The sequence below is a fragment of the Sylvia atricapilla genome, chromosome 4 (genome assembly GCF_009819655.1).
Source record: "Sylvia atricapilla isolate bSylAtr1 chromosome 4, bSylAtr1.pri, whole genome shotgun sequence".
In the NCBI taxonomy this organism is placed as follows: domain Eukaryota; kingdom Metazoa; phylum Chordata; class Aves; order Passeriformes; family Sylviidae; genus Sylvia; species Sylvia atricapilla.
In genome coordinates, this window is record NC_089143.1 from 28,676,962 (window position 1) to 28,701,404 (window position 24,443).

At 37.7% G+C, this 24,443-nt stretch overlaps 1 protein-coding gene across 6 annotated transcripts in view; it reads right to left on the minus strand.

Moving 5' to 3' along the window:
- Window positions 1-24,443, minus strand: part of ZFYVE28 (zinc finger FYVE-type containing 28) — a 146,010-nt gene that overhangs the window by 42,779 nt on the left and 78,788 nt on the right. For 5 of the 6 annotated variants that reach the window (XM_066317384.1, XM_066317382.1, XM_066317381.1 and 2 more), the window contains exons 3-7: window positions 17,320-17,457; window positions 14,582-14,784; window positions 12,757-12,846; window positions 10,293-10,382; window positions 7,398-7,499 (exon numbers count right to left, since the gene is read on the minus strand). In XM_066317384.1, coding sequence (XP_066173481.1) covers window positions 7,398-7,499; window positions 10,293-10,382; window positions 12,757-12,846; window positions 14,582-14,784; window positions 17,320-17,457 — 623 coding nt within the window. Of the gene's footprint in view, window positions 1-6,846; window positions 6,954-7,397; window positions 7,500-10,292; window positions 10,383-12,756; window positions 12,847-14,581; window positions 14,785-17,319; window positions 17,458-24,443 lie in introns of those variants that run through there. The other variant, XM_066317387.1, reaches the window with a different exon arrangement.

The following is a 24,443-nucleotide window of genomic DNA, read 5'->3' on the forward strand; positions in this document are numbered from 1 at the left end:
AAGCCGGATCACTGAAACAGGGATTGGAAGTTGTCCCTCTCCTGCCTCAGACACTGAACTCAGTCTTCTGGCTTTGACTGGCAAAAACTTCATTTTCTTCACAGTGGCTACTATGGGGCTGTGTTTCGGATTTGTGCTGGAAACAGTGTAGATAACCCAGGGGTGTTTTTGTTATTGCTGAGCAGGACTCACACACAGCCAAGGCCTTTTCTGCTCCTCACCCACCCCAGCAGCGAGGAGGCTGGGGGTGCACAAGGAGCTGGGAGGGGACACAGCTGGGGCAGCTGACCCCAGATGACCCAAGGATATTCCACATATATACTGAGCACATGTGGCATTGTGCTCAGTATATAAAGCTGAGGAAAAGGGGGAAGGAGGAGGAAGGGGGGGGTTGTTTGGAGTGGTGGCATTTGTCTTCCCACATCACTGTTACGTGTGATGGAGCCTGCCTGTCCTGGGGATGGCTAAACACCTGCCCTGGGAAAGTGGTGAATTTGTTCCTTGTTCTGCTCTGCTTGTGTGTGGAGCTTTTGCTTTATCCATTAAACTGTCTTTATCTCAACCCACGAATTTTCTTCCTTCTACTCTTCTTTGGGGAGACCAAACACACTGGAGGGGTGAGCAAGGTGGCTGCATGGGGCTGAGTTGTCAGCTGGGGTCAAGACATGACCAGTCATTAAGGAGTAAAGCTTCTGCATCATGTTAAGAACAAGGCAGGTCTAGAAGCAAACACTGAGAAATTTAGTAAACTGTGTTTTCTATAGACATGCAGCATCTCCAGTGTTACCAAGTGTCCTCGGTACCGCAGTTTAGGACTATGGGCACCTGAAAACAAAGTGTTATTAAGTGCTTGATAACTTAAAAACGAATCCACAGACACAGCAGCATGTAATTTTAGGTCTGATTTTGATTTACACTATCTTTCTCAACTAGAAGCCACATACACAAATATACTCTGTCAAGAACTGCTGCCATCATTTTCAAAGATCAGTAAGCACATTTTAGCATAAATGAATGGATGGGAAAGGCAAGACCTGTTCAACAGAGGTTAGGAGCCCATTATTTCTCATATGTTTAGGAATAACTTGCAAGCAGGTAACATACAGCTGGCATAATAGTAATAATATGCACATATTAAAAGTCATTTCCTCAAAAGAGTAACTCTGGTGTAAAAAAGAGGCCAAAAAATCCCAAAGAAACATTCAACACATCTCACATTTTGATTTCCAGTCAATGGTTTACATTCTTAACTCAAAGACCAAATATTTTTGCAAGTACTACCTGTCTTTCAAACAGCTCAAAAATACATCACTAATATCTGACCTATCAGCTACCCATAGTTTCAAAAAGCTAACAGTTTAGATAAGCATTCTTAAGTCCCAAAAAAATATGGCTATGTACATTCCACAATTAACATTTTATTTTTTAAAAAATCTTGCTTTATATGACCCTAAAAAAACCCTCTAAACCTCCAAATGTACCACTTTTAAGAAAAATTGCACTATTATATCCTCCCTTTTCACTCTTTAACATAAGTCAGAATTTCCCAGAATCATCCTGTATGCATTTTCAAATTCAAAGTTTGACCATTTTTTATGTCATAAGTAAGGAAGAAAGGAAAATGGGCAATCTCTGTTAGACCCACCTGCCTAATAAGCTATAAACCAGAATTGCACACTAGAATATTTTAAATACCTATAAATTCCTTTCTTTTGTCTGCACAGTATGTAATGATAGCACTTTATTATTACTCAGAGCTTGTATTTAGCCAGTGTCTGTAAGAGATAAAGCACTTGAACACTGTTTTAAAAGCAAACTGAGAATGACTTAAGTTTTAAGGTCAACATAAAAAGTAGTAGTATTATCATTGTCTATTTCTGAAATAACTATACCAACAGGATTAATAAAACCATAGAATAACATGATTGCTGCCATGAGGTTTTGTATTATGAATGTTGTTAGTGTTTACAGAAACACTGATGCAGAATTTTATAAGCATAAACAAAGTAATGTGAGATTTTAAGAACAGTTGGGGTTGTCATGTTTTAAAAACACAACAAACAACAGGAAGCACACAAATGTAACAGTGAAGGGTTTAAGCTTGTCCCTCAGATAGGAAACTTCTGAGTTCGGCCAAGGTCCATCAAGTAGAGAATCTTTGCTCCTCATGGGTCCTAAGAAGAGCATAAGCACAGGACAGACAACACAGTAATACCTGTGAGTGCATCCTACTGGCTGCCAGCAGCCAGGAATTTTTGAACCAAGGCAGCATCCTTGTGCTCAGCAATCCACAGTGAGCTTTTCTTGTGAGGATTAAAAACTGTGTCAGGAACTGACCAAGAGAAAACTGCTTAAACATCAGCCACACTTCTCCACACATCACAGTCACACAGTTAACAAAACAAGAGAAGAATGAGCAACTTCTACAAACACAGACAACACCAGCAACTTTCAAAGGAATTTGCTTTCCATCCAACCCATCAGCATAATTGAGAATGATACACTGGGCCCAGGGAAAATCTAAAATCTAATCTTTAGACCTCCAGCATCTATTCTGGGGTTTTAGTCAGTCTCCAGAACACCACATGGCAGCACCTGGGATTACTGAATGTCTAGGTGTCCAGAGCTACTCTGCTTCCCTTCCAAATGCTCAGAGACCCTGGCCTATCCAATATAGGTTTCACACATTCACTGTGAATTCAGTACTGGAAACACATTTACTTTATACTGGCTAGCTCCATGGACTTAGTAATGAACTCTATTTCTGCTAGTAACAACGCCTCAAAATTTAAGAGCAACTGTATGCAGTTATGAGGATAGTAAATAAAGCCTGATTAAAAATAATAACCACAACTACCAGTGAAATCAGCTGACAGTGCTCATGTCTTTTTAGGTGAGTCAGATCCAGGAAGCCTTGAAAGACTAACATAATCAGTTGAACTACACATGGTAGTCCACCAGCCCTATAATTTCAGTAGAGAAATAATCCTGCTTTGAATTCAAACAGAATATGCTCATTTTCCTAATCCAAACACTGGAAAATTTGCTATTAGCAAACCCAGCTTATTCTAAAAGAGGTTCAGGTAATTATCTTCACTTCTCTGGTTAAAATTCCCTAGATTCACCAGTCATTTTTAAAAATGATAAAGGTTTGATCAACAGTTACCTTTTCAATACACTGTACATTAGATTATATAGGACTCGCTGCCAATCTGCCATGCTGTAAAATGACTATGAAGATATTGAAAATTAATGTTAAGCAATATATGAAAGAAATGTGACATTCACTACTAAAAAGCTAAACATCAGGCATCATCAGTAAACTATAAAGTTTAATTAAACTGTAGCTACTTCAGTGGTTCATTTCCTTTCTGCTGAATAACCTTTAACTCATTCTGCTAATATGGACAAAAAAGATTTTCCTCTCTGCTTAGATTATTCAGAAGCCACAGTTAAAGTCAGCTTTTGCAATCCACCCTGACGAGCAGCAGTGTGCTTTCTTCTCAGAGGGGCTTCAGAAAATACTGAATTTTAAAAAAGTGCATATTGCGGTTTCACCTGCTTTTACTCTTTTTGGCATTGTACCACAGAAAGGCAATCTAGCTTTCAAAATACGAGGAACATTCTTCTTTCAGTGGTTACAGCTACTGGCAGAAAAACAAAGCAAGTTCTTTTGATGTGCTCTGCCTGTTACAAGCAGTAGTAGAGATCTGCCCTGCTTACTGCAAAACCAATTAACATATTTTACTCTATTGCCAATATCCAAGGTACAGAAAGACGTTCTTCAAAGACATGAGTCCAGATGTCTTTAAAAGACAAGTTTGGCTTAACAGAGGACAGGGCCACAAACCCCGTAATCCTGCACATTCCTCGAGCCTCCTCTATTAACTTTGCTCCTATTCTGACTAGAATTTTAAACTGCCTCGTTGTCAGAGAATAGCTTCATTGTTATTGCCAGCCTGTGCTTCAGTTCATGCTCCAAAGGGAGCATAACCAGCTGCCTCACTGGAGCTGCCACCCTAGGAGCCCGCAGCAGGTACAGGGATGCCATGCGCATCCTCCCGCTCCGCTCTGCACACCGAAGTCCCCAGATCTGTCTGACACACCCACACTGAGAAACCAACACTAACACATGCAACAAACAGCACTGGCACTCCTTTATTGCCATAATTTTGAATCAACTCTAAGTCTTGAATACAGCCACCACGGAAAAACTACGCAGTTTTTCTCCAATCACTGCGCACACTGTGAACACAAATTTCACACTGCCCCCACCCAATTCTTTAACACACAGACAGCATGTTTACTGAATTTAATTTCTAGTCAATGATACAGAAAAGTTTCAAGTGTACTTAGAATGGTATGATCCTCTGATTCTGCAGCACTTGATGTGCAATATGCTTGATTCTGCACCACCAAAATCCATAGGGACCCTGCCACATCACACGTAATGATCCAGAAGCAAGCACCAGGAAAGCAAAGAGCTCTGAAATACGGCAGAATTAAGGAATACTGCAAAATCCCAAGTTTGCTGACTTTTGAAAATCTCTGTACAGCAGTCTCAAATATATATATATAGTATAGGCAGTGTTCTATCACAAGAATGTTCAGTGTCACAGGCACTTAAGTTACAGAGATCTATGCATAGAGCAGATGATGTGATCTGTGTATTCCCTAAGCAGATTGCAGTAGTTTGGCAGAAATTGTTCAAATGACATAGTTCCAAAGGCACAGAGATAGCACTACTATATAATTATGCATTGGTAGATGTATAAAATTCTGAAGTTAATGTTTTACACACAACATGAAAGTCAACACAAGCACCTGGCTTAGATATTAATTAAAACATTCAAAGCCATAATTTGCTGCTCAACCTTTCCATAAACTCAGCAAGAACCCTTATTGCTTTTTCTCAGTCTCAACAATCTCTATTGTTTTCAAAGTTGTCAGCCACCAGTAGGACACCAAAAATTTTCATACCTAATAGATACTTATCTTCTCTGCTAGTTCTGATTTAATTATGTGGATCAACATAATTAAACACAGTACTTATCTTTGCCTTATGGATATTTTAGGATAATATCGTTTCAAAATTAATTACCTGTAATCCTTCTAAATATTCAGCTCTGTATATGAAGTTGCTCCATGAGTGAAAACACTTCATCGGCTAAAAAGTTACAAAACTTTACAGAGAAATTCACTGAGATATGATCACATCCTGCAGTAAGATGTTCTATATTCTTATAACAGGCACCCAACTGGAATACAAAATGCAGCTATTTTTAACAGTGGATTTCTGAATCTATTTTCCTGCCTTAACTACTGGTGCTGGAGACTGGAGAAAGACTCCAGGAAAAAACACAATTCCTTTGTTGGGGAGCAGAAATATTGGTATCAGATATCACTCATCTTCTTCATAGGTTTTTATGAACCTTCTCACAGAGTACAGATTGCAGCCTGATGAGTTAAAAAAAACCCTGATATGGAAAAAAAAAACCCCTACGAAGCTTAAGGTACTTTTAAAAGTAATTCAATTACTCTACATGAACAGCACACTTATTTATATCTCATTTGATTTTCATTCAATGTATTTTTCGTTCAAGAATATTACTGAAGGATTTTTCTGAGCTCAGTTCTTGCCAGTATTTGAGTTCCCTCAATTCACAGACTGCCAGACATGGATTTTCATATTACTTCTTGCTTGAATTTTTGCTCTGATAGATGTTATCTCACTAAGAACACTTTGCCAACTTTGTCTCCTAGACAACTGTAGTCACATTTTTTAATGTTCTCTCTCCTTCACAGAATAAATATAAGTCTTAAAGTATATCAGAACTTTTCCAAAATTGAACCTGAAAGATTATTTTTTAAGTTTGCATTGAAAACTGTAGTTTTTGAACTAACAAGCATTTAACAAATCTGTTTTCAACCCAGAGCTACTTTGACAGTAACTGAAAATTAAATGGGCTGAGCATTACACTGACTCCACTGATTTTCATTTTCCATGTTGTGAAATATGAGGATAAAGCTGAAAATACAGATTATGAGAAGAATATTAGCTTTTAAATATCCTTTTGGCTTTAGACAGCAAGTGGAATGCTGGTGAAAATATCTGAAATAGCCACATACTGGGAATAAGGTATTTTAAACTTCATGGACTTTTCAAGTTTCAGTACGAATAAAGCTTCTTCCTCCTTCTAACTTCAGTTTTTCCCCTCAGTTCATGTTGTTATTCTTAACCTAGTGTTTTATAAAATCATAATTATTCAAAAAAACCCAACAAACCAAACATGTTGATTTGTCAATTTAAATTCTCAGATTTCAACATGAACATCATTGATGTACCTACAAATAAGACTTCTGGACAAAAATACTAGGAAGCTTTCAATGGACACATGAGGATGTGGTCTAGATATTTATAAAGGCCAACTCCAGAAATAGTTCCCCTTTGAACCACCCCTGACAGAGCTTACATTCTCCCTCAGGAGATGCCTCACCTCTAACGGATGAGAGGAGATCAATCTGGATAAACTGTGTGGAAACTATTCTTACATCAAACTGTCACCATGACATCCTGGGAAGGTGATAAACTGCTGAAAATTGGACACAGGGGAAAAAAACTCCAAACTTGTCAAATTATCTCTAGAGGTTGCTAGGAACAAAAGTTGCAGTTTAAATCTGAATATAAATATAAATCTGAATTCTAAAAAAATAACACGATTGTGGATTAAATTTAATATTTTTTTTAACATCTAGATAAAATACCTGAAGAGTGAACATAAAGATCCTTTAAAGATACAGCTTAATTTTTCCAAAGTAACAGATCAGGCTTCTAAAGATGTCAGGTAGTAAGAAAAAAATATTTTAATGTTCTTTATACTTGAGCCAAAGCCCACACCTCCAATGATAACCAACCCTGAAGCATTATGGAAAGAAGTATAAAGTGATTCATCCTGTAAAAAACAAATTTACAATATGAAAAACTGAGAGTCATTTCTATTAGGTTAAGAATTATCTGAGTATTGCATCATAGCATAATGACAAAATGCAATAAGCCTAGTTAAGCAGAAACATTGATGCTAATTAGAAACAGAATCTCCCAAAAATAAACTCTAACTTTAGTATTTCAGGTATCACCTACCATCAGGAAAACATGAAATGCTATAAAATTATACTTAAAAAAAAAGAAACTATTGTAGAAATTAGAAGTTCAGAACACTACCATGAAATCAAAAAGTACATTTAGTTATTTCATGAGTATATCAGGCTGATGAGAGGAAAATGCAGTTTATGGTTAACATAGCAAACAGAAACATTTTTTTAAGCATTTATGAGTTTTCAGGCCTCTGATTTTCACTTCAAAAGAGAGGCAATTACAACTACCTTTTATTACTTGCCTTATTTTTCTTAGCAAAGTGTGAAAAGGTCTGAAGAGTTCAGACATATCTTCTGGTTTATGATCCAAGTTTAATGGTCCCTCGGAGTAGACAACAAGGCCACTGTAATTCAAATACATGCATGAACACACACAAAAATGAAAATTTTATTACACAGAGCAACCACTGAATAGTCAGAAAAGCAACTGTACATAAACATTAGAACAACATTTAACTACAACATCTCATTATCTTATTTTTGTCTTATTCACCCACAAGTAGAATTAGACGCTATTTAAAGTAACAGCAGGAAGATCCCCTCCACTCTGTTCCTCTTTGTTATATATGGCAGAAAAAGCAATGGAGGCATAAAAGGAAGAACACATTTATTTTATTGCTGCAGCTGAAAAAAAAAATCCACAAACCAAAAAAACTCACAAAGGAAACCTATTATCAAGTACATTGGGGAAAGTCCACTGATTTGAGATATTGCAGATGGCTTTTCATAGCCAGTCTAAATAATTTCCAGGTAAAGGTAGCTGTCTCCTGAGCTCCTAGTTTTACCTCCAAGATAAATATAACCTGCTATTGATACATGGTAAAAAAAGGAAACAGATTTTCTTAATCACATAAAACATATTTAGAAAAAATCCACGCTTCTAAATTGTACATTTCCCTGGAAATAGGTAAATTCACAATTCTGAGAGCCCCCAGGTACTTCACTGCTGATATCTCAGTAGCGCCTCCTGACCAAATCACCACTGCCCATACCTGTTTGTGTGTCACAGGCTAAACAAAATCTACCTTCAGATCTGCTAAGCCATACTATACTGTGTCCTGAGAGTGGATTCCCACCAGGCACCACTCTGCTTACAACTATGTAATCCTCTGCTCACTGCAAAACCAATATATGTTTCCCAAAGGCAACCCATTGTCACAGTTGAGAATACATCAGTTTTCTTTTTCCTAGGCCATTTTCCCCTTCCTGTCCATAGTGTCAGTGCTCTGTTACCCAAAGTATTTCAAAGGCATATTCCTTTTGTTAAACTCAAATTACGTATTTCTTCAGAGAGCTATCCAGCATTCAAATCATCCAGTGTAACCCTTTGCTAACAAGACTGTCAAAGTCTTCTGGTCACCAGTTTTTCCCTGGCAAGCCACCTGTGTGACCACCAAAGGCTCTCTGAGACACAACAGCAAAGCTGATGTCACAAGCTATATGAATTCCTCTGAAGTACTAAAAAAAAACCACCAAGGGATTAGGGTTTTGAGGGCAGGAGCAGGGAAGAGGAGATGAGAGACAGAAAAAGTTGCTTCCTTTGTAAGTAAGTCACTTTTTTTGTGTGGCTTAAGACAAATTATCTTGTTGCCAAGAATACATAATTTTATCTTTTTTTTCTGTGCTTTCCATGCTTCAACAAGCAGGCTGCCACAAAGTGAAGCAGTTATTGCTGACTCATGTCTCTTATGTTCTGCATAAGCAAATGTTACTACTTTGCTCAGTGAAAGCTCAAGGCTACTCTCCTCAAACTTCTACAGCATGCCAAGTTACTGTTCCTTTGGCTTTCAGGCAGTTTGCTTGCCACTGAATTTAACTCTCTGAAGAAATTAGGCAAAAAAAAAAAAAAAAGTGGGCTAGAGCACTACAAAAAAAGAGAAACTATGAAATGGCTTCTGTATACATGTAACATTAGAAAGAGCTCTGAATCAAAGCCTCAATATAGCTGTAGAACTGTAAAGAACTAAAAACTAAGTCTTAATATTTCGTACAAGGCTTGTGCCTCTTCCAGATAAAGAAGATGCCACTTCCCCATCTTGTATACGGATGGGGTAGTTATTCTGTGGAACTTCACATGGCAGTAATTTCTTTTCTTATCACTGGATAATTAGGAGCAGTTAAACCTCTTTCCCTTCTCTATCCCTCTTCGTAATTTGGGATAGACATGATCTATTTACCAGCGAGCCCTGGTTTTCCAGTTAGTCATGATGTGTTCTCCTTCACTGCGTCTTCCAGCAACTTCAAACTGAGTTCTCACATTCCTGCTGTCTTCCAATAATCAGATTATTACTGTTATTATTTTTAGAATGACAGTTAGAGACAATATGCGTTTTAACAGGAACAACAGGCCACAGGGATTTCCTGAGGAGAAGTGTATTACACTCAGGATTTGAGGTTTTATATTTCCCTCAATTATCCTACTTATATTAGCTAACTTTAAAACATTCGCAATGGTAAAATATTAAAAATATGCTGGCTTTTCTCCAGAAAAACTGCTGCCTTAGTAAACCATGAAGACTCATTAAGAAAAACGCATCTGATTTGTTCAATATTGCAAAAACTGCATGAAGCAAAAACACTGTTATACTTTAGTCACCTTGAGTGGTCAATACAGGGCACAAATCTACACAAAAGTTACACATATTAATACTTTCCTTTAAGTGAATTAAGCCTAACTCAACAGTTACAAAGCAGTTTGCCATGATCATTCCTTCTGAACCCCAGAGTCATTGAGAAAAACGCACAAATTTAATTGAAAATTTGTAGTTTTCAAGACTTGTATCCTTATGTCATCCTATTTTTGAATGTCACCAAATATGTGCTTTCAAAAAATATTTCCAAAAGTATGACACTGCAAAGACTGATATTTCTAATTTTTAAATTTTTCTGCAGGATGCCTGATCAATTGTTCCTGCCTTCTCTATGTAGAGATCTATCATCATTTTTTTTTTCTTGCTATTCTACATTAAACTGGTAATGATTTAGAACAAAACAATCCTCCCCCTCCTCAACCCTTTTTAAGAATGTTAATGCAAACTCGGGTGAAAGACAGTCCATCAAAATTCTAAATGGAGATTTTCAAATCTTCAATAAGCCTTTAAATGGGGCAGAGCAGAGAGTAGTTAAAAATTACTCACCATACAATGGCTAATCTTGGAATTGTAAACATTAAAGCTGGCTCATAGTCATCTATCATATCTTGAGTGAGGTATCCAAGCCTTAAGGCTCTAAGCAGAAGAATAAAATAATTTAGGAAGGCATCAAAGTTCAAAGAACACATTTCACTAAGGAAATATTTGAAGAAATTGTTATAAGCCAAACCAAACTGGCAGCATGTGCCATGCTTTGTACACACATGTGCTGGTTTTGTACAATCTAATCCACTATACATATAACTGATTGCTTAAGTTTCTGCTTTAAAGAAGAAATAGTATAACAAAAACATAAATGCAAGAAAAAAATCCCTTTGAACACAAAGCTTTTATAGTCATTCAACACCCAATTCAGTTTTATAAGATTTTCTCTATTTACTATTTCATGTCAAGCTCCATTTTGATACTGAAAAACTACTGGTGCTGACAATCTTTCAAATAAAAGAAACATTTTTAAAGTATTAGGGGAAAGTACTTGGTTTCCTTTTCATATAAAATTGCTCTAATTATCAAGGTCAATCTCCCCTTTAACTAACAAAAAAACTAAAAAAACCCACCCAAGACCAGCCCAGTTCTACACAGTAACTTACTGGAGTGTAAGAACTTAATACTTAGGGGAGACTTCACTGTCCTCAAATAACTTCTCAAATGTCTTAAGCCTCTTTTAAACTAAATGCCATTTTGTTTGGATTTTTTACTTGGCTGTATTTTCCAGGTTTCTTCACCATTTCCAGATTTCACCATATGTTTCATTCCATCCTCAAATTTCTTCTCTGACTTGCTCATATCAGTGCTTCAGATTGCATTGAAAACTGCATATTAGTCCTGCTTTTGGTTCCCAAAAGAATGGAAATAACTTTTTGTTCTTCCTTGTCAGCACTTGTCCAGCCACTACTGCTGGTGGTGGATGGGACGACCACAAAGCAAACCCTGGTTGGTGCCAACACTGGACAGACACACTGGTGTGTGGCCTATCCTCGCTCCTTGCTCGTTCCTACAGCTCAGACAGATTTTCCAAAGCTGTAAGTAAGAAACCATCTTTTTCCTCCTACTGGGAAAATTAACAATCTCAGAATTGTCAGGGTTGGGAGGGACCTCTGGAGACCACCCAGTGCAACCCTCCTGCCAGGCAGGCTCATCTAGAGCAGGTGACACACAAACACATCCAGGTGGGTTTGGAATGTCTCCAGAGAGGGAGATCCACAACATCCATAGGCAGCTGTTCTGCCACCTCAAAGTAGAGAAATTCTTCCTGTCATTGATGTGAACTTCTCGTGTTGTAATTTATTGCCATCACTCCCTGTCCTGTCCCTGGGCACCACGGGAGAGTCTGGCACCATCCTCTTGACACCCACCTTTGCAATGTTTGTGTGCACTGATCAGATCCCCTCAGCCTTCTCTCCTCTAAACAGCCTCTCTAAGAGGTGCTCCAGACCCCTCATCATCTTTGTGGCCTCTGCTGGACATGTGTATGCCATCGGTGAGCGTGTGTATGTGTAACAGCTCTCCGACTGATGGAAGGTAATTCCTCTTACTTGTGACCTTTTTTGAGATGTAATCCTCTCTCCCAAAATGCCTGAAACACCCCTGATCTTGGTGTCATGTACAGATTGTAGTAGAGGGCTCTGTACTCCCCCATTCCTTAATGAAAGGATCGCCCACACCAGACACAGGGTCCTACTTCACAAGTTCTCCTAACATGACAGTAAACCCAACACTTATTCTAAGGGCATTTTACAGTCAACTGGTGTCTAGTAATTCTACACAGAACATAATTCACTAATTTTCTTTTAAGAATAGTGCTGCACTGCCTAAAACCCCACTTAGGCTGAGTATTTCACATGCTGTTCCCCTTTACTGCCCACCTGCAGGCTAGTTAATCTGTCACAAGGGGGAAGAAAAAAAAGTTTTTCAACACAAATTCACACTTTTCTTTGCACCTTATACTTCTAGAAGAACTTACAAATTGCTGAATTGATTTCTTACATCATCATCCCTTCCTACATATAGAGCCAAAGACCAGTCCTTTGATATTTTAAAGAGCTTTTATGAGTTCCTTATGATAAACACTGGAGGTTCATAGATGATTTGAATCATCTACCCATGTATTCTTGCATGAAATATCATTAAGTCTTGATGCCTTGAACAGATTTAGCTTATTTAAATGCTTCATGTACACATCTATAACTAGGCATATCAACAATACGTTATTGTTGGATTATTAACTCTTGTGTTTTGTTTTGTGGTTTTTCTAATGTAGAAAGAACCAAAACACATGCTTGTGCCAGGCAAGCATACTTAATACCTTTGAACTTGGTATTTGGATACTCACTAGAAAAGCAAAAAAATTGGTGTTTTACAACAATTCTTCAAGATTATAGTTAATGTACTTCTATAAAAACTCAGAGAGAAAGTAAACACAGATATTAAGATCTAGTCCTTAACTTACCTCTCCACAGTTTCACAGAACAGTACGATAACCTCTTGCTGTACATAGTATTCTTTTGGAGACTTCACAGGTACCATGGCTGACACATAACTACAAAAATTGTAAAATAACATACCACTGTTTCACACACTTTAACAAGTAAGATTATAAATAAAACCAAACCTAGGACAAATCATCTTGGAAACCTAAAATTATTTCCTGTACCAATTTGTATTTATTTCAACAGCACTCATTATGAAAACTGTACTGTGTAAGAATCTATGAGAAACACAGCCAAATTACTTATTGTAGTGGAATTGAGGCAGCGGAAGTCAGTAGTAATTTAGAAATATTATAATTACATAGCACATTTATGATATAATGATATGATTATGATAGTACATTTAGATACCAGAACTCTTTACTGGGAGGCACAGGGCCTTCAAAGGATCTTTACTGCATCATCTTAATGACAGAATAGTTTACTCTGCATTTCCTCAATTAAAAAAAAATTGACTTAAATTAAACATTTTATCTACAAAGGTTTTACCTGAAATTAGATTAGTGAAACTCAGTCACCCAGATGAGACAGTTTATGACACTTAAAATTTGACCCCATTTCTTTGTGGAATTACTAGCAAAAGCTAGTTCAACAAGCTAAGAAACACTGGTAAAAGTTTAGTGGTTTTCTGTCACTGTATTACTTAATTGGTCATTTGTAGAATACAAGTAACACAGAAAGGGAAGAAGCTGTTTGCAAAACAACGGTAAAGAAAAATGCTGTATACAGAGAGTTGGTATTGATAGGCCAAAAGCTGCACAGACACTGTCAAGAACCAGTTACTAATGGTCATTGTGTCTGCACTCAAATCCACACTTAAAGCCATGTTTTTAGACAATGTTTTCAATTAAAGTGTTTTCAATGTAACAAAATAATGATGCCTTTTCTAATCAGAAAATAACTGCTTACCTGAGTAAAAGAACACAAGATAATAACAATATTGAGGAAGGGCAAGCAGTAATGTGGGACATGACAGTCCTTGGGGTGTTCCCATGAAATATTAGAAGACTACCCAATTCTAAGAAACATGTTCTGCTAAGGGCAACAGTGACTGTATCGTATTAGATCCATAGATTATCTTGCCCATTATCTTGTCTGTGGCCAGCACCACAAACATCCAACACACAGGCAGGTAGCTGGCTGCACTATGAAGCACAATGCAAGACTGGTCAATGTGACCCTTGATGCAAAATAGCATCACCCTAAAAAGCAGTTATTTTTAATTAAGCTATAAACTTGAAACTAATTTTTCAATCACAAGTTTTCAAAACAGTGAGTTCCTGTGGTTAATTATGGCTCTGTAAAAGCACCTCCTCCATCAGAACTCAATCTGCCTCCTTAAATTCGCTGAGTACATCTTGCCTGTATCACTAAGCACAGAAAAACAAAACCTCATAGCCTCCAGAATATTTGTTATTGTTCTTTTCTTTTTAAACAACCCCTATTTGTTGCCTTTCTCTGACAAAGAAAACATTAAGAGATTCATGGTTTCCTTTTGTGTCTTGGAAATTCTCCCTCAAATGCCATATGCCAGTATGCAAATGGGGGATTATAGTTTAGCTGGAGAGAGCAAATGTTGATTGCTAAAAAGCTATTTAGTTTTCATTATTGCTACACTGGAAAGAAAAATCTAACAATACAACAAATTACTATGGAATTCAAATACAAGAATAAAAAAATTACATCCTTTTTCCACTCAAAGAATACAGAGTGAAACAGCCAATTTCCAAAACAGCTGCAGTGGCCAAGACATGGCTTACAACACATTTACTTCATCTCTTTTACCTTAATTCGAACTCAGCAAAAAGAACATCAAAATGCTTGAGGGAATCTTTCATTTTTTCTGTGTAGAGGTTCAAATCCCTTAAGGCCTGGTCACGAATGATATTTCTGACTTCCTCTAGGCTTCGGGTCAGATCCTTGGCCAAGGGCCTCATAGCCATACTCTCAATTTCTCGATTCATAATAATTGAACCAGCAGCCAAACACTATGAAAGATACAAAGAGATAAAATGTTAGCTTTTACAAAGTAAAAATACTTTTATACTTAAAAACAAAGCACAAGATGTGCTATTTAATAAGATGTGCTTTTGATCAAGGGCATTACTTAGTCCCAGTTGACTGCCAATTATTAAACAAGTGAAAGATTTAAGGCTGATATGTCAAGAATCAAGAGCTTTCACAGAAAAGGTTAGGGAGCAGCTCAGCCAGGGCGACATGAAAAGAGGAGAAGGTTGAAGTACAAAAAGCACGGTGCTGACAGAAGAACTAAAGCTATTCTCCCACCAGTTAGGCAATAAGCATTAGTAGGATAGACCCTCTATGCACACACAGATTGCTTGTGTAACAGATGGGAATCTAGCAAAACTACAGTCCATGGATTGTTTTGATTTGGGCTAGACTGCTTGATTTTGTAAAATAAATCCATTCCTTATAAAAAGAACAAAAATTCTGCAACTGTGATGTCTTTTACAGTGAAACTGCTCATGATGGCTATTACACAGAGATCCAGATAGGCCAGTATCCTGCTTCCCACAGAAATCATGATATATTTCATTATATACAAAAATCAGGTCACCAAGTGATTCTTCCCTTCCAGTGTCTGGAAAGCAGCTATTTAAGAGACTCCTTGCTCCAGGCATTATACATGGATTCTCTCTGACCAGCTGATAATGACATTAAGGGTAGATTTTTAATGTAATATATAATTAAAACTTTTTTTTAAATCTTGCCACTAAAAACCGCTGGATTTATTCTTTTATGGATACATTTGGAAGACAATGAGAACCAATATAAATCACAGCTGCTTCAATAATAGAAATACTTCTATTAATTGAGAATATACGAGGTTGTCCTCAAAGATTAGGGATTTTTTTTCCTTTTTTAAATCTCCCATTTGTGGGTGTGTTATCCCCCCTCTCCCTGGCATCCTGTGGACGGGAGCCATGCCTGCAACTCAGCAGGAGGGACCTGCAATCCCAGAAGGGATCCTTTCTCAGCAGCCTGATGCATTGATTTGAGGGCACTTAGAGAAGATCATGTTCTTACTTCTTATCAGCCAAAGCAGTATTTGTGGGAAGTATGCATAAAGTAAATGTTACCTGCTGATAGGTATTCTCAATCTGATAACTCAGTGATTGTACTGACAAGGACAGAAGTGTGTACTCATAAAGCTCATACAACCTTCTTGCTAGATGAATTTACAGGAGCACAGTGCCTACAGCAGTAGGAGTTGGCATTACATCATCACTGCATATGTTATTTTCTCTGAAACCAACAGGTCTTTCCAGCCTGATGGTTACACAGTAAAGTTGGATTTGGAAACAGGTTTAGCTTATATAACACAGCAGTGAATAAACCAAGACTGAGGACAGGATTACAATGCATTGACATACCAAATTAATTTTGTAAATTCTATCTGAAACTTCTCTGACTCACAGGAGCCTGCAATTAACAACTGTCAAAGCAAGTTTCAGAAACAGAACATATGGAGGCACACTGGACTGAACAAGACAGGAAATCTTCATGGAGAACATGCACTTGAAAAAGAATGGAAAAAACTGGCAGAGGAAAAAAAAAAAAAAAGAACATTAACAGGAGGCCAAGGATTGCTTCAAATAGAGGAGACGCAACACTGAAAACAAGACCACAATGCACTGTTGAGTGCTGGGATGTCTAGACTAATTCCCCCTCAAGTCTCAACAAATCCATGGTGCCACCTTAAGTCATCTTCAGGCTGCAAAAAGTGAAGAGTTTACCACTGAAGATACCATAATGATTTTTTTTGTTGCTGTCGTTTTTTAGCCAAAGACATCAGTACTAATAAATAAATAAATAAATATCTGGCATATCACAGCCTTTTGTTCTGATACTTTAGGGTTCGTTTGGTTAAAATAACAGAAGCTTATTCACTACAAAACCACCTTGTTCCTACAGACTCTGCTCTAGAAGCAGGTCTTTAAGAGAAAGAAGAATAAGGTAAGAGAAGAAAAGTGGACTTCAGTGTTCTGCACAGGAGCTATTCTATTTTTGGCATACACATGAAACCAGGAAGTTATGTGCAGCAAATGACAGCCTGAAGTTGCGTATTTAGGATGAGTTATAGCACAACATTAACAGACATTAAATAAAGTGACAGCATGCATGTCACTTGTTACAGATGAACTTTTGTCCTGAGAAAACTCCCTAGGACACTTCTATTTGTTTCTAAGATCTTCAAAACACAAGACTGCTGAACAGGAAAAAAAATCATTCAGATAGTAATCCACAAAAGAATAGTTTTTCACTACAGAATACTGACAGTACACAATTATGAAAATAACCTTGTATGCTGCTAGCCCAACCAAAACCACAGTTAGAGGGCTCCATTTATCTGAGCACCCACTCAGAGCAAGCTCTCTTGTCTACTTTGTTTGGTAAATTTTTTGTACCTCTTCTAGAAAAGTCTGAAAAGGTACTGGTGGCGTTATATATTACAAAAAAGTGTCTATTAATCCCAAACATCAGAAGTATGACAGACCTACCTCTGCTCCAAACCAAAGCTGTCCTGCAAGGTTGTCATGGCGTATTTCCTCTGGAAACTTAACACAAAAGTCTCGGTTGGCCCGTTCATGTGGAATGCATTCATCCATGATTTGGTTTATGATGTTCAGAACATTATCCTGAAACCAAACACAGAATACCATATATACTGTTTGCACAGAAAACATTTTTTCTAAAAGGTTTATTAGTGAGGTACTGTTGGATCTAATTACCAATAACTGGACAGGGCAACTGAGAGGTGTTCCATGAGTTTTTTATTTCATTATCAGTCTCAGTGAAGGCAGAGACATAAAAGTTGATAAAACTCACGCCATAACAATCAAAGCCAAAGTTCTCTTTGTTACAAGGCCTTTGAAAAATTTTTTAGCCAACAGGCTATTGCTAAAAGCTGACAAGTGTCTACTTAAGCCAATCAATCAACATTACACGTACACCTTACAGCATAGAGTAGTTGCTTGTTTTATATTTCTTTGCAGCTCAAAAACTTGCTATACTCCAAATATTTGAAGGCCTAAAATTCAACTGTTTCAAACCTCTATCTATGTAAGCATATTGTAGCACTGTGAAAGTCCTCTGCTTTTTCAGTTCCTCCTCTCAGTGCAACCAAAAAAAACCTCTTGATATCTCAATTACTAATTACACTGAGTTGCATAGTTCTACCATAGTACATCTTCTCTCATCTAATAAAACAGCACTACAAGTTTTCTACACAAAGATACATTGCCAAACTTAAAATCTTTCACTACCCTACTTAATATATATTTTGCTTTTTTTAAAGCACCTTTTCTGTTTGCTTGAAGCGTATTTATTTTGAACTACAGCAATTCTAACGCTGCAAAAGATCTAGTCTGTTCCAAAGACATAAATCAAATCCTGTAGTGATTTCTATTTCTTGTTTTGTTAAGTCTGGCCTGTTCCAAGGTCTTGCACCAAGGTCTTTATCCTTGTCTACATTTGCATACACCACCTCTGGGTCGGCAAGCAACTGCACAAGACTGTGTGATCTCTGTGATGTTCTGAGAAGTCTCTGTAATTTCATTTCTTACTTCTCTCTTGGATGATAAAAGCTTCTTTGATGGTTTTATCCATCACCTGCTGCACACATCCAAGTACACAAGGCACTACCACTAATATTGCTGCTATAACAATCAATACATATAAACCTATTTTGTGAAGCTCCCTTAACCAAGGTGCAAAACTCCAGTATTTAACTCTTATGGTCTTCATACACACCGTGAAAACAGAGGGGAATACTGCACAGAAACCAGAGAAGCAAACTTGACTCTTTTCACTTTTCCTAGAAACTGTTTCTCAGATTACTTGCACTTAACTTTGACTGCTTTAATGGGACTTCCAATGAGGGGGCATGACATGAAGAGCTTGTTACCAGCTATCTGTATTTATCAGTAAATAAACTAGAAGTACAAGTGAATTATACTTCTTCCATTTCCTCTCACCAGCCCCAACAATAGGCACTCCCATTATTCCCAAAAAGAGCATCTGACAGGGTACACTGGAGTTGTTAGAAACTGAATTATATTGAGACCATTGTGGTTGAATACATTTAAAGTCATCCTGTAACCTAAAGCAGTTTACACACCTGAATCCCAGGCGGGCAAAGGCTGGCATACTCATCTACCACCTCATCGCCCAGACACCCAGGAGTATTAGGGGACACCACACAAATTAGAGCCTTAATAACTGCTCTGATCTACCTCTGCACCAGGACAATGATCAAAGACCTACAACCAGTTTCTTGATATGCAGTAAATAATCTGTATTCATTTACTTGAAAAGATAATTTTCACATACCCCTGCTGGGAACTGTATGGAATTTGATTAACATAATAAAGGTAGATTGAGAGCATGAAAAAGGCTGAGTGCTTTCATTAAAGATGTTTTGTCTCTCTTACGCTTCCACTACTTACAGAATTCATATTCTATTTAAAATGTTTCTCAAACAAATACAACCACATCTGTCTGTACAAAATTGTTTAACGGAGAGAATTGCTTTAAATCTACACTTTACTATTGTATTTTCACCTGCATTTAAAGAACAATAGAAGACAGGAATTTTCAAGAAACCTGTCCCTTTAAAGTGTTCCCCATCAAAAAAGACAAAAAACCTACTTTAGCTAAAAAGAATGGTCCACATTTTCTTCAATTTCTGCAGACTGCTACACCTACTGTTGCCACAAAACAATCTTAACATTAAGGCTATAATTAAAGTTGTCTTCATCCAAAATAAGTAAATAAATTAATGAACAGCGGTATTTATTACACAATGGTATAAGGTCCTTGATGCTTTAACAACTAAAACACTTTCACAATACAGTATTTTTGCAAGGCTGCCATGAGATAATATGTTTCATTTCAATGAAGTTGTTACAAAAAAAAACCCATTTCCTACAGTTAAAACACCCAAGTTAGTGTACCAATCAACCACCTTCTCTAGAAATAAGACTGAAAACCAACTGCCCTGTAGCCCCTCCAAGCATCACAACACAGACCATGGCCAGCAGGTATGAGAGACACAAGAAAAGAAAACTAGAAACGCTGACACAAAATACCTGATTTTACAGATGATATCTCCCCCTTGCTCTGCTGGGCCTGTTGTACTGCCAGGATCAGTGGGGCACTTTAGGATCCCTTAGAATCCAAAGAGATGCCCCTTGTAGGAACTGAGGGAAAAACCAACCTTCAGTTCTCATTGCAATTACGCTAGGGAATACTTAAGTCCAAATCCTGGAAGAGAACTGAGCAAAGATGCCCACACCCTGCTGCAGCTGCGCCATCCTGAACCACTGGCTGAAGAACACTGTCACCACCTCGTCTCTCCAGGACAACAGGGACTTAGCCAAGCAATCACATCCAAATTGGCATGACACTTTAGGATCAGAAAAAACAGAATAATAGGAAGTCTCCTACTCTCCTTCCACTTCTTAATTCGTGGTATTGAGTATACTTCTCTCACCATTATTTAGCTAAGTCTGCCTGGGAAACCAAAGTATTTTGAAAGTAGGTCTCATAAGAAAAACAACTCCTAAACTACCTAGCTCCTACCCAAAGTTACAGAGCAAAGACTGAAACTGAGGATAAAAACATTTAAATTGTAGAAAGGCATGAGTCACTCATGAAGAATTTCAAATCTGTTATTACTGATCTATTTTGAGACCAGGTGCTTTGCTTGTAGCTCTCACTTTATCACTAGAGCAATACAGGTTGGTCTTTATCATTAGGACGAAAAAGCCAGATTCCTGTTTTCAGAGAATTAATCAAAGTTTGCAAAGACCTTTTTGCACTGGAGAGATACAGTGGTAAAAAGCAATCTTACCAGTTAAAATTTTACAAAAGCTTCACAAAATACAGAGAAATATTAAGGCAGGGAACTCTGAGAAGAACACTATTCAAATATGGTTATATCAGGACTTTAAGTAATCCAATTGCATTTCATTTTAGGACATGATATTCCAATTTATTTTACTTGCCACCCAACTTTAATATGGGGAAATGCAATTTTTCTCTTGCTTTTTTTCCTAAAAAGCAAAACTGAGTAAGAAGAAAAGCCATATTGAAAAACTTTCCTCCGTAAATTTTATTTTACTTTAATGGATTATTTTTTAACACAATCTTATTTGACAGCAGCTACAAGACAGATTGAATTTCCCTTATATAATCACCTATATATATATATTCAAAATTCCTGATGTATCAAAGAACATTTTATGCAAATGGAATAAAGAGGACTCATAGCTGGTAAGCAACTGCTGCATGGTTTTAGTCTGTTTTTCTAATTATTACATCTGTTAAAAAGCACTAAGATTCTGTCTAAATCATCTCAAGAGATAATTATTACAAGCATAATGAAATTTGATACCTTAATACACTTAAATACTGCAACTAAAGGCAAGATGATGTAATGAAGATAATTCAACTTTTTACAATAGACTAATGTTTAAGTATGTAATTTATTTGTTTCCCACTTAAAAATCATTTAATATTCTTCCTCATTTCTTCAACATTCCTATAATGTCTAGATGCTTCTATTCCAGAGCATCCAAGATCTATCAATACATCTCCCTGTATGCCAAACTTTGCGTCAGCTATTTTTTTAATATGTGCAGTAGTACTAAGTTATACCATGGGTAATTATATTATTATGCACTTCCCAATGGAGATAAATCACAATAGCTCCATCTCCAGTAGCAGTTGTTTGTATAGAGTTGTCTGGATTCACACAGGCAAGCTGGTCATTGTGTCAGAGACTGCGGAAACTTTTGAAGCCCTCAGGGGAATCTCCCAGAGCCTTGCCCTGGAAGAACACACCACAGAGTCTCCACCTACGCTGAAAGATAAGACTTGGCTCATGGTGACTTGCAACACCATGTGATCCACCCCAGTTTCGCTATCCTCATTTGTCCCTAATCATCATGGTTTCTCCTTTCCCTGTTAGCCCATTGGCTGTGGTATCCCTGGTGGCCTGCCCCATGTCCCCTGTAAGACACTGCCCTTTGTACCTCCCCTGTGCCTTCAGACCATTGGTTCCTGACCCCATATTTAACCCTGTACACACCACACGGTCTGGTCTTTTGTCCCAGATTCCCTTTGGTGTGTTGGAATAAACCTTTGCTGGAATTCATCATACAAAAGGCCACAGAGGGGCTTGGGATCTCTAATGTGAAAGAGCTGTCTGGCTTCTGAACCAGGACTTGTGTACACTGAAAACCTATTTGCTACCACCTTCTTGCAAGAAGGTTTGTTAAAATCTTCTTGCCTCTCTCTGCTGAGCGAGCCGTGGTGTGTGGACTTGACTGCTCTGCCTGAGTGCCTACCCAAGCAGCCTTTCCAAAAGAGATGCTTATTGGGAATAGTGGCAGCAACCACCATCTAAATCCCACGTTGCTTACAAGAGAGCTAACTGAAAAAGCCAATCAAAAAGACAGCCATCTTTTCCTGCCTAGTCTAGCAGGGATACAGGAAGATTACGGAAAGAAAAGTTGATGGAACCCAGATATATAATGTAGAAATACTGAAAGATTTCTACAAGCTAAATTGCTTTTGCTGTTTCAAGATGCGCAATTTCCCAAATTCTCTGCTGCTCTACAGGGTTTATTTTATCGTCCTACAGAAGAAAAACCAAAACAAACCAACAATCTCCACTTCCCTTCCCTCTTCCATTCTTCTTATGACACCCAGAGCAGAGTAACTTACATAAAAAATCTGGAATATTTGTGCCCATAATAATTTCAGATCTCAGCTGCTTTAAAACTGGAAGGATGCCAGCCAATTTAGACAGGCTATCCAAAGCATTGTAAGCAAATTAGTCTTGTCTTTAGGAGAGCTTCAAGAAACATTCAATTTATTTAATTACAGTATTCTGCTTTGTAAGCTAATAACGAATGGGTTTGGATACATGGTAGCACTGAAATTTTGCTCTAATTTAAGCAACAGAAATCAATTAGTTGCAATTGAAGTAGTAAATCTTTCACTTGATCCATCTTTCTACATAAAAGCCTCCGGATTTTAATGTTTCCTTTGGTGGCTTTATCTGTTATCTTTTGGTTTATCTGTGTACTGGGATGTGCATAGTTTTGTTTCAGGTACTCTGTTGAGGCTTTACAGCAGCACAAGCAGCCACTGCAGAGATTCTGCTTTGGGATTTACTCCAAACTCCTCATTTCCTGGGAAACACAGCTCAGAGTTTCACATAACACACAGCACTTCTACTTCATTTTGATAGGGAAGATAATGAGTGGTAGTGAGACAATGTATGTAGGTAGCCACAGAAGAGGAAAAAAGTTGGTTTATTTTTGGCCTATCAGTAATTGGCCATATATTAAATAATCAGAGCATAAAGCTAACATCAGCTGCTGCATTAGCTTCTGGAATAGGTACTCAAAAGAAGAAGTACCTTCTTTGCCAAGAAATTAATCTCTCTTATACTATGAAACATATGTTTAGATCAACAAAAAGCAAACTTGCACACCCTTTTATACTTGTCCTTGATAAATTTACGCTTCTCTTCCACAACATTAAACTTACTATGACCCTTCTAAGGTCTTTTGCAAGACTTCCTCAAAGAAGGTAACTTCCTGTGCTGTTCAGTGCCTCTTTAATAGCCATGTTAGGAATTAACAGTAAAATCTAGCCAAGGCAATATGGTCTGTGATGATATCACCACGACCTTAACAGATAATATTTTAACCTCTAAGTCCATGACAGTCTTTGTTACCTTTTCTAGATTGATATTAAGTTCCAGAACTCCTTCAAAGTCACATTATGGCGATCAGAAGTCACTGATGAACACAAATTAATGCCAAAAATAAAGCAAGATTTTTTTGTAATTAAAGCAGTTAGTGAGTATTTAGGGTTTTAAGAGCAACTTTAACAGAAGAAACCAGTAACAAGGTGGTGTACTCCCTGATGTAGCAAACAGGTTTTCAATGTACAGACATAAGTCCTGGCTTCAGAAGCCACACAGCTATCTGACATTAGAGATCCAAAGCCCCTCTATGGCTTTCCCTCCAGTCCATCTTACACAGATCCCAAAGGCTGTGCTTTCAGACTCTCTTTGCCTCATCAGCTAACTGATTATTTCCCACTGGCAATGTAGCACCATGGAATTGCTTGGATTGGAAAAGACCTTTCAGATCACCAAGTCCAACCACTAACCCAGCACTGCCAAGTCAACTGATAAACCATGTGCCCAAGTGCCACATCTACACATCTTTTAATTACCTCCAGTGATGGCAACTCAGCCATTGTCCTGAGCAGCCTGTTCCAATCCTTGACAACCCTTTTCATAAAGGAAGTTTTCCTAATATCCCATCTGAACCTCCCCTGACACAACTTGGGCCATTTCCACTAGTTATCGATTGTTACTGGGGAGAGGAGTCTCATCTCCACCTGGATACAAAATCAGATACCTGTAGAAAACAGTAAGTTCTCCCCTGAGCCTCTTCTCCAGGCTAAACATCTCCAGTTGCCTCAGCTACTCAAATAACTTGTGCTTGGCCACACTGTTGCTGACACAGACCAGGTGCCATTGTCTTTCTTGGCCACCTGGGCACACCTGGCTCATGTTCAGCCACTCTCAACCAGCACC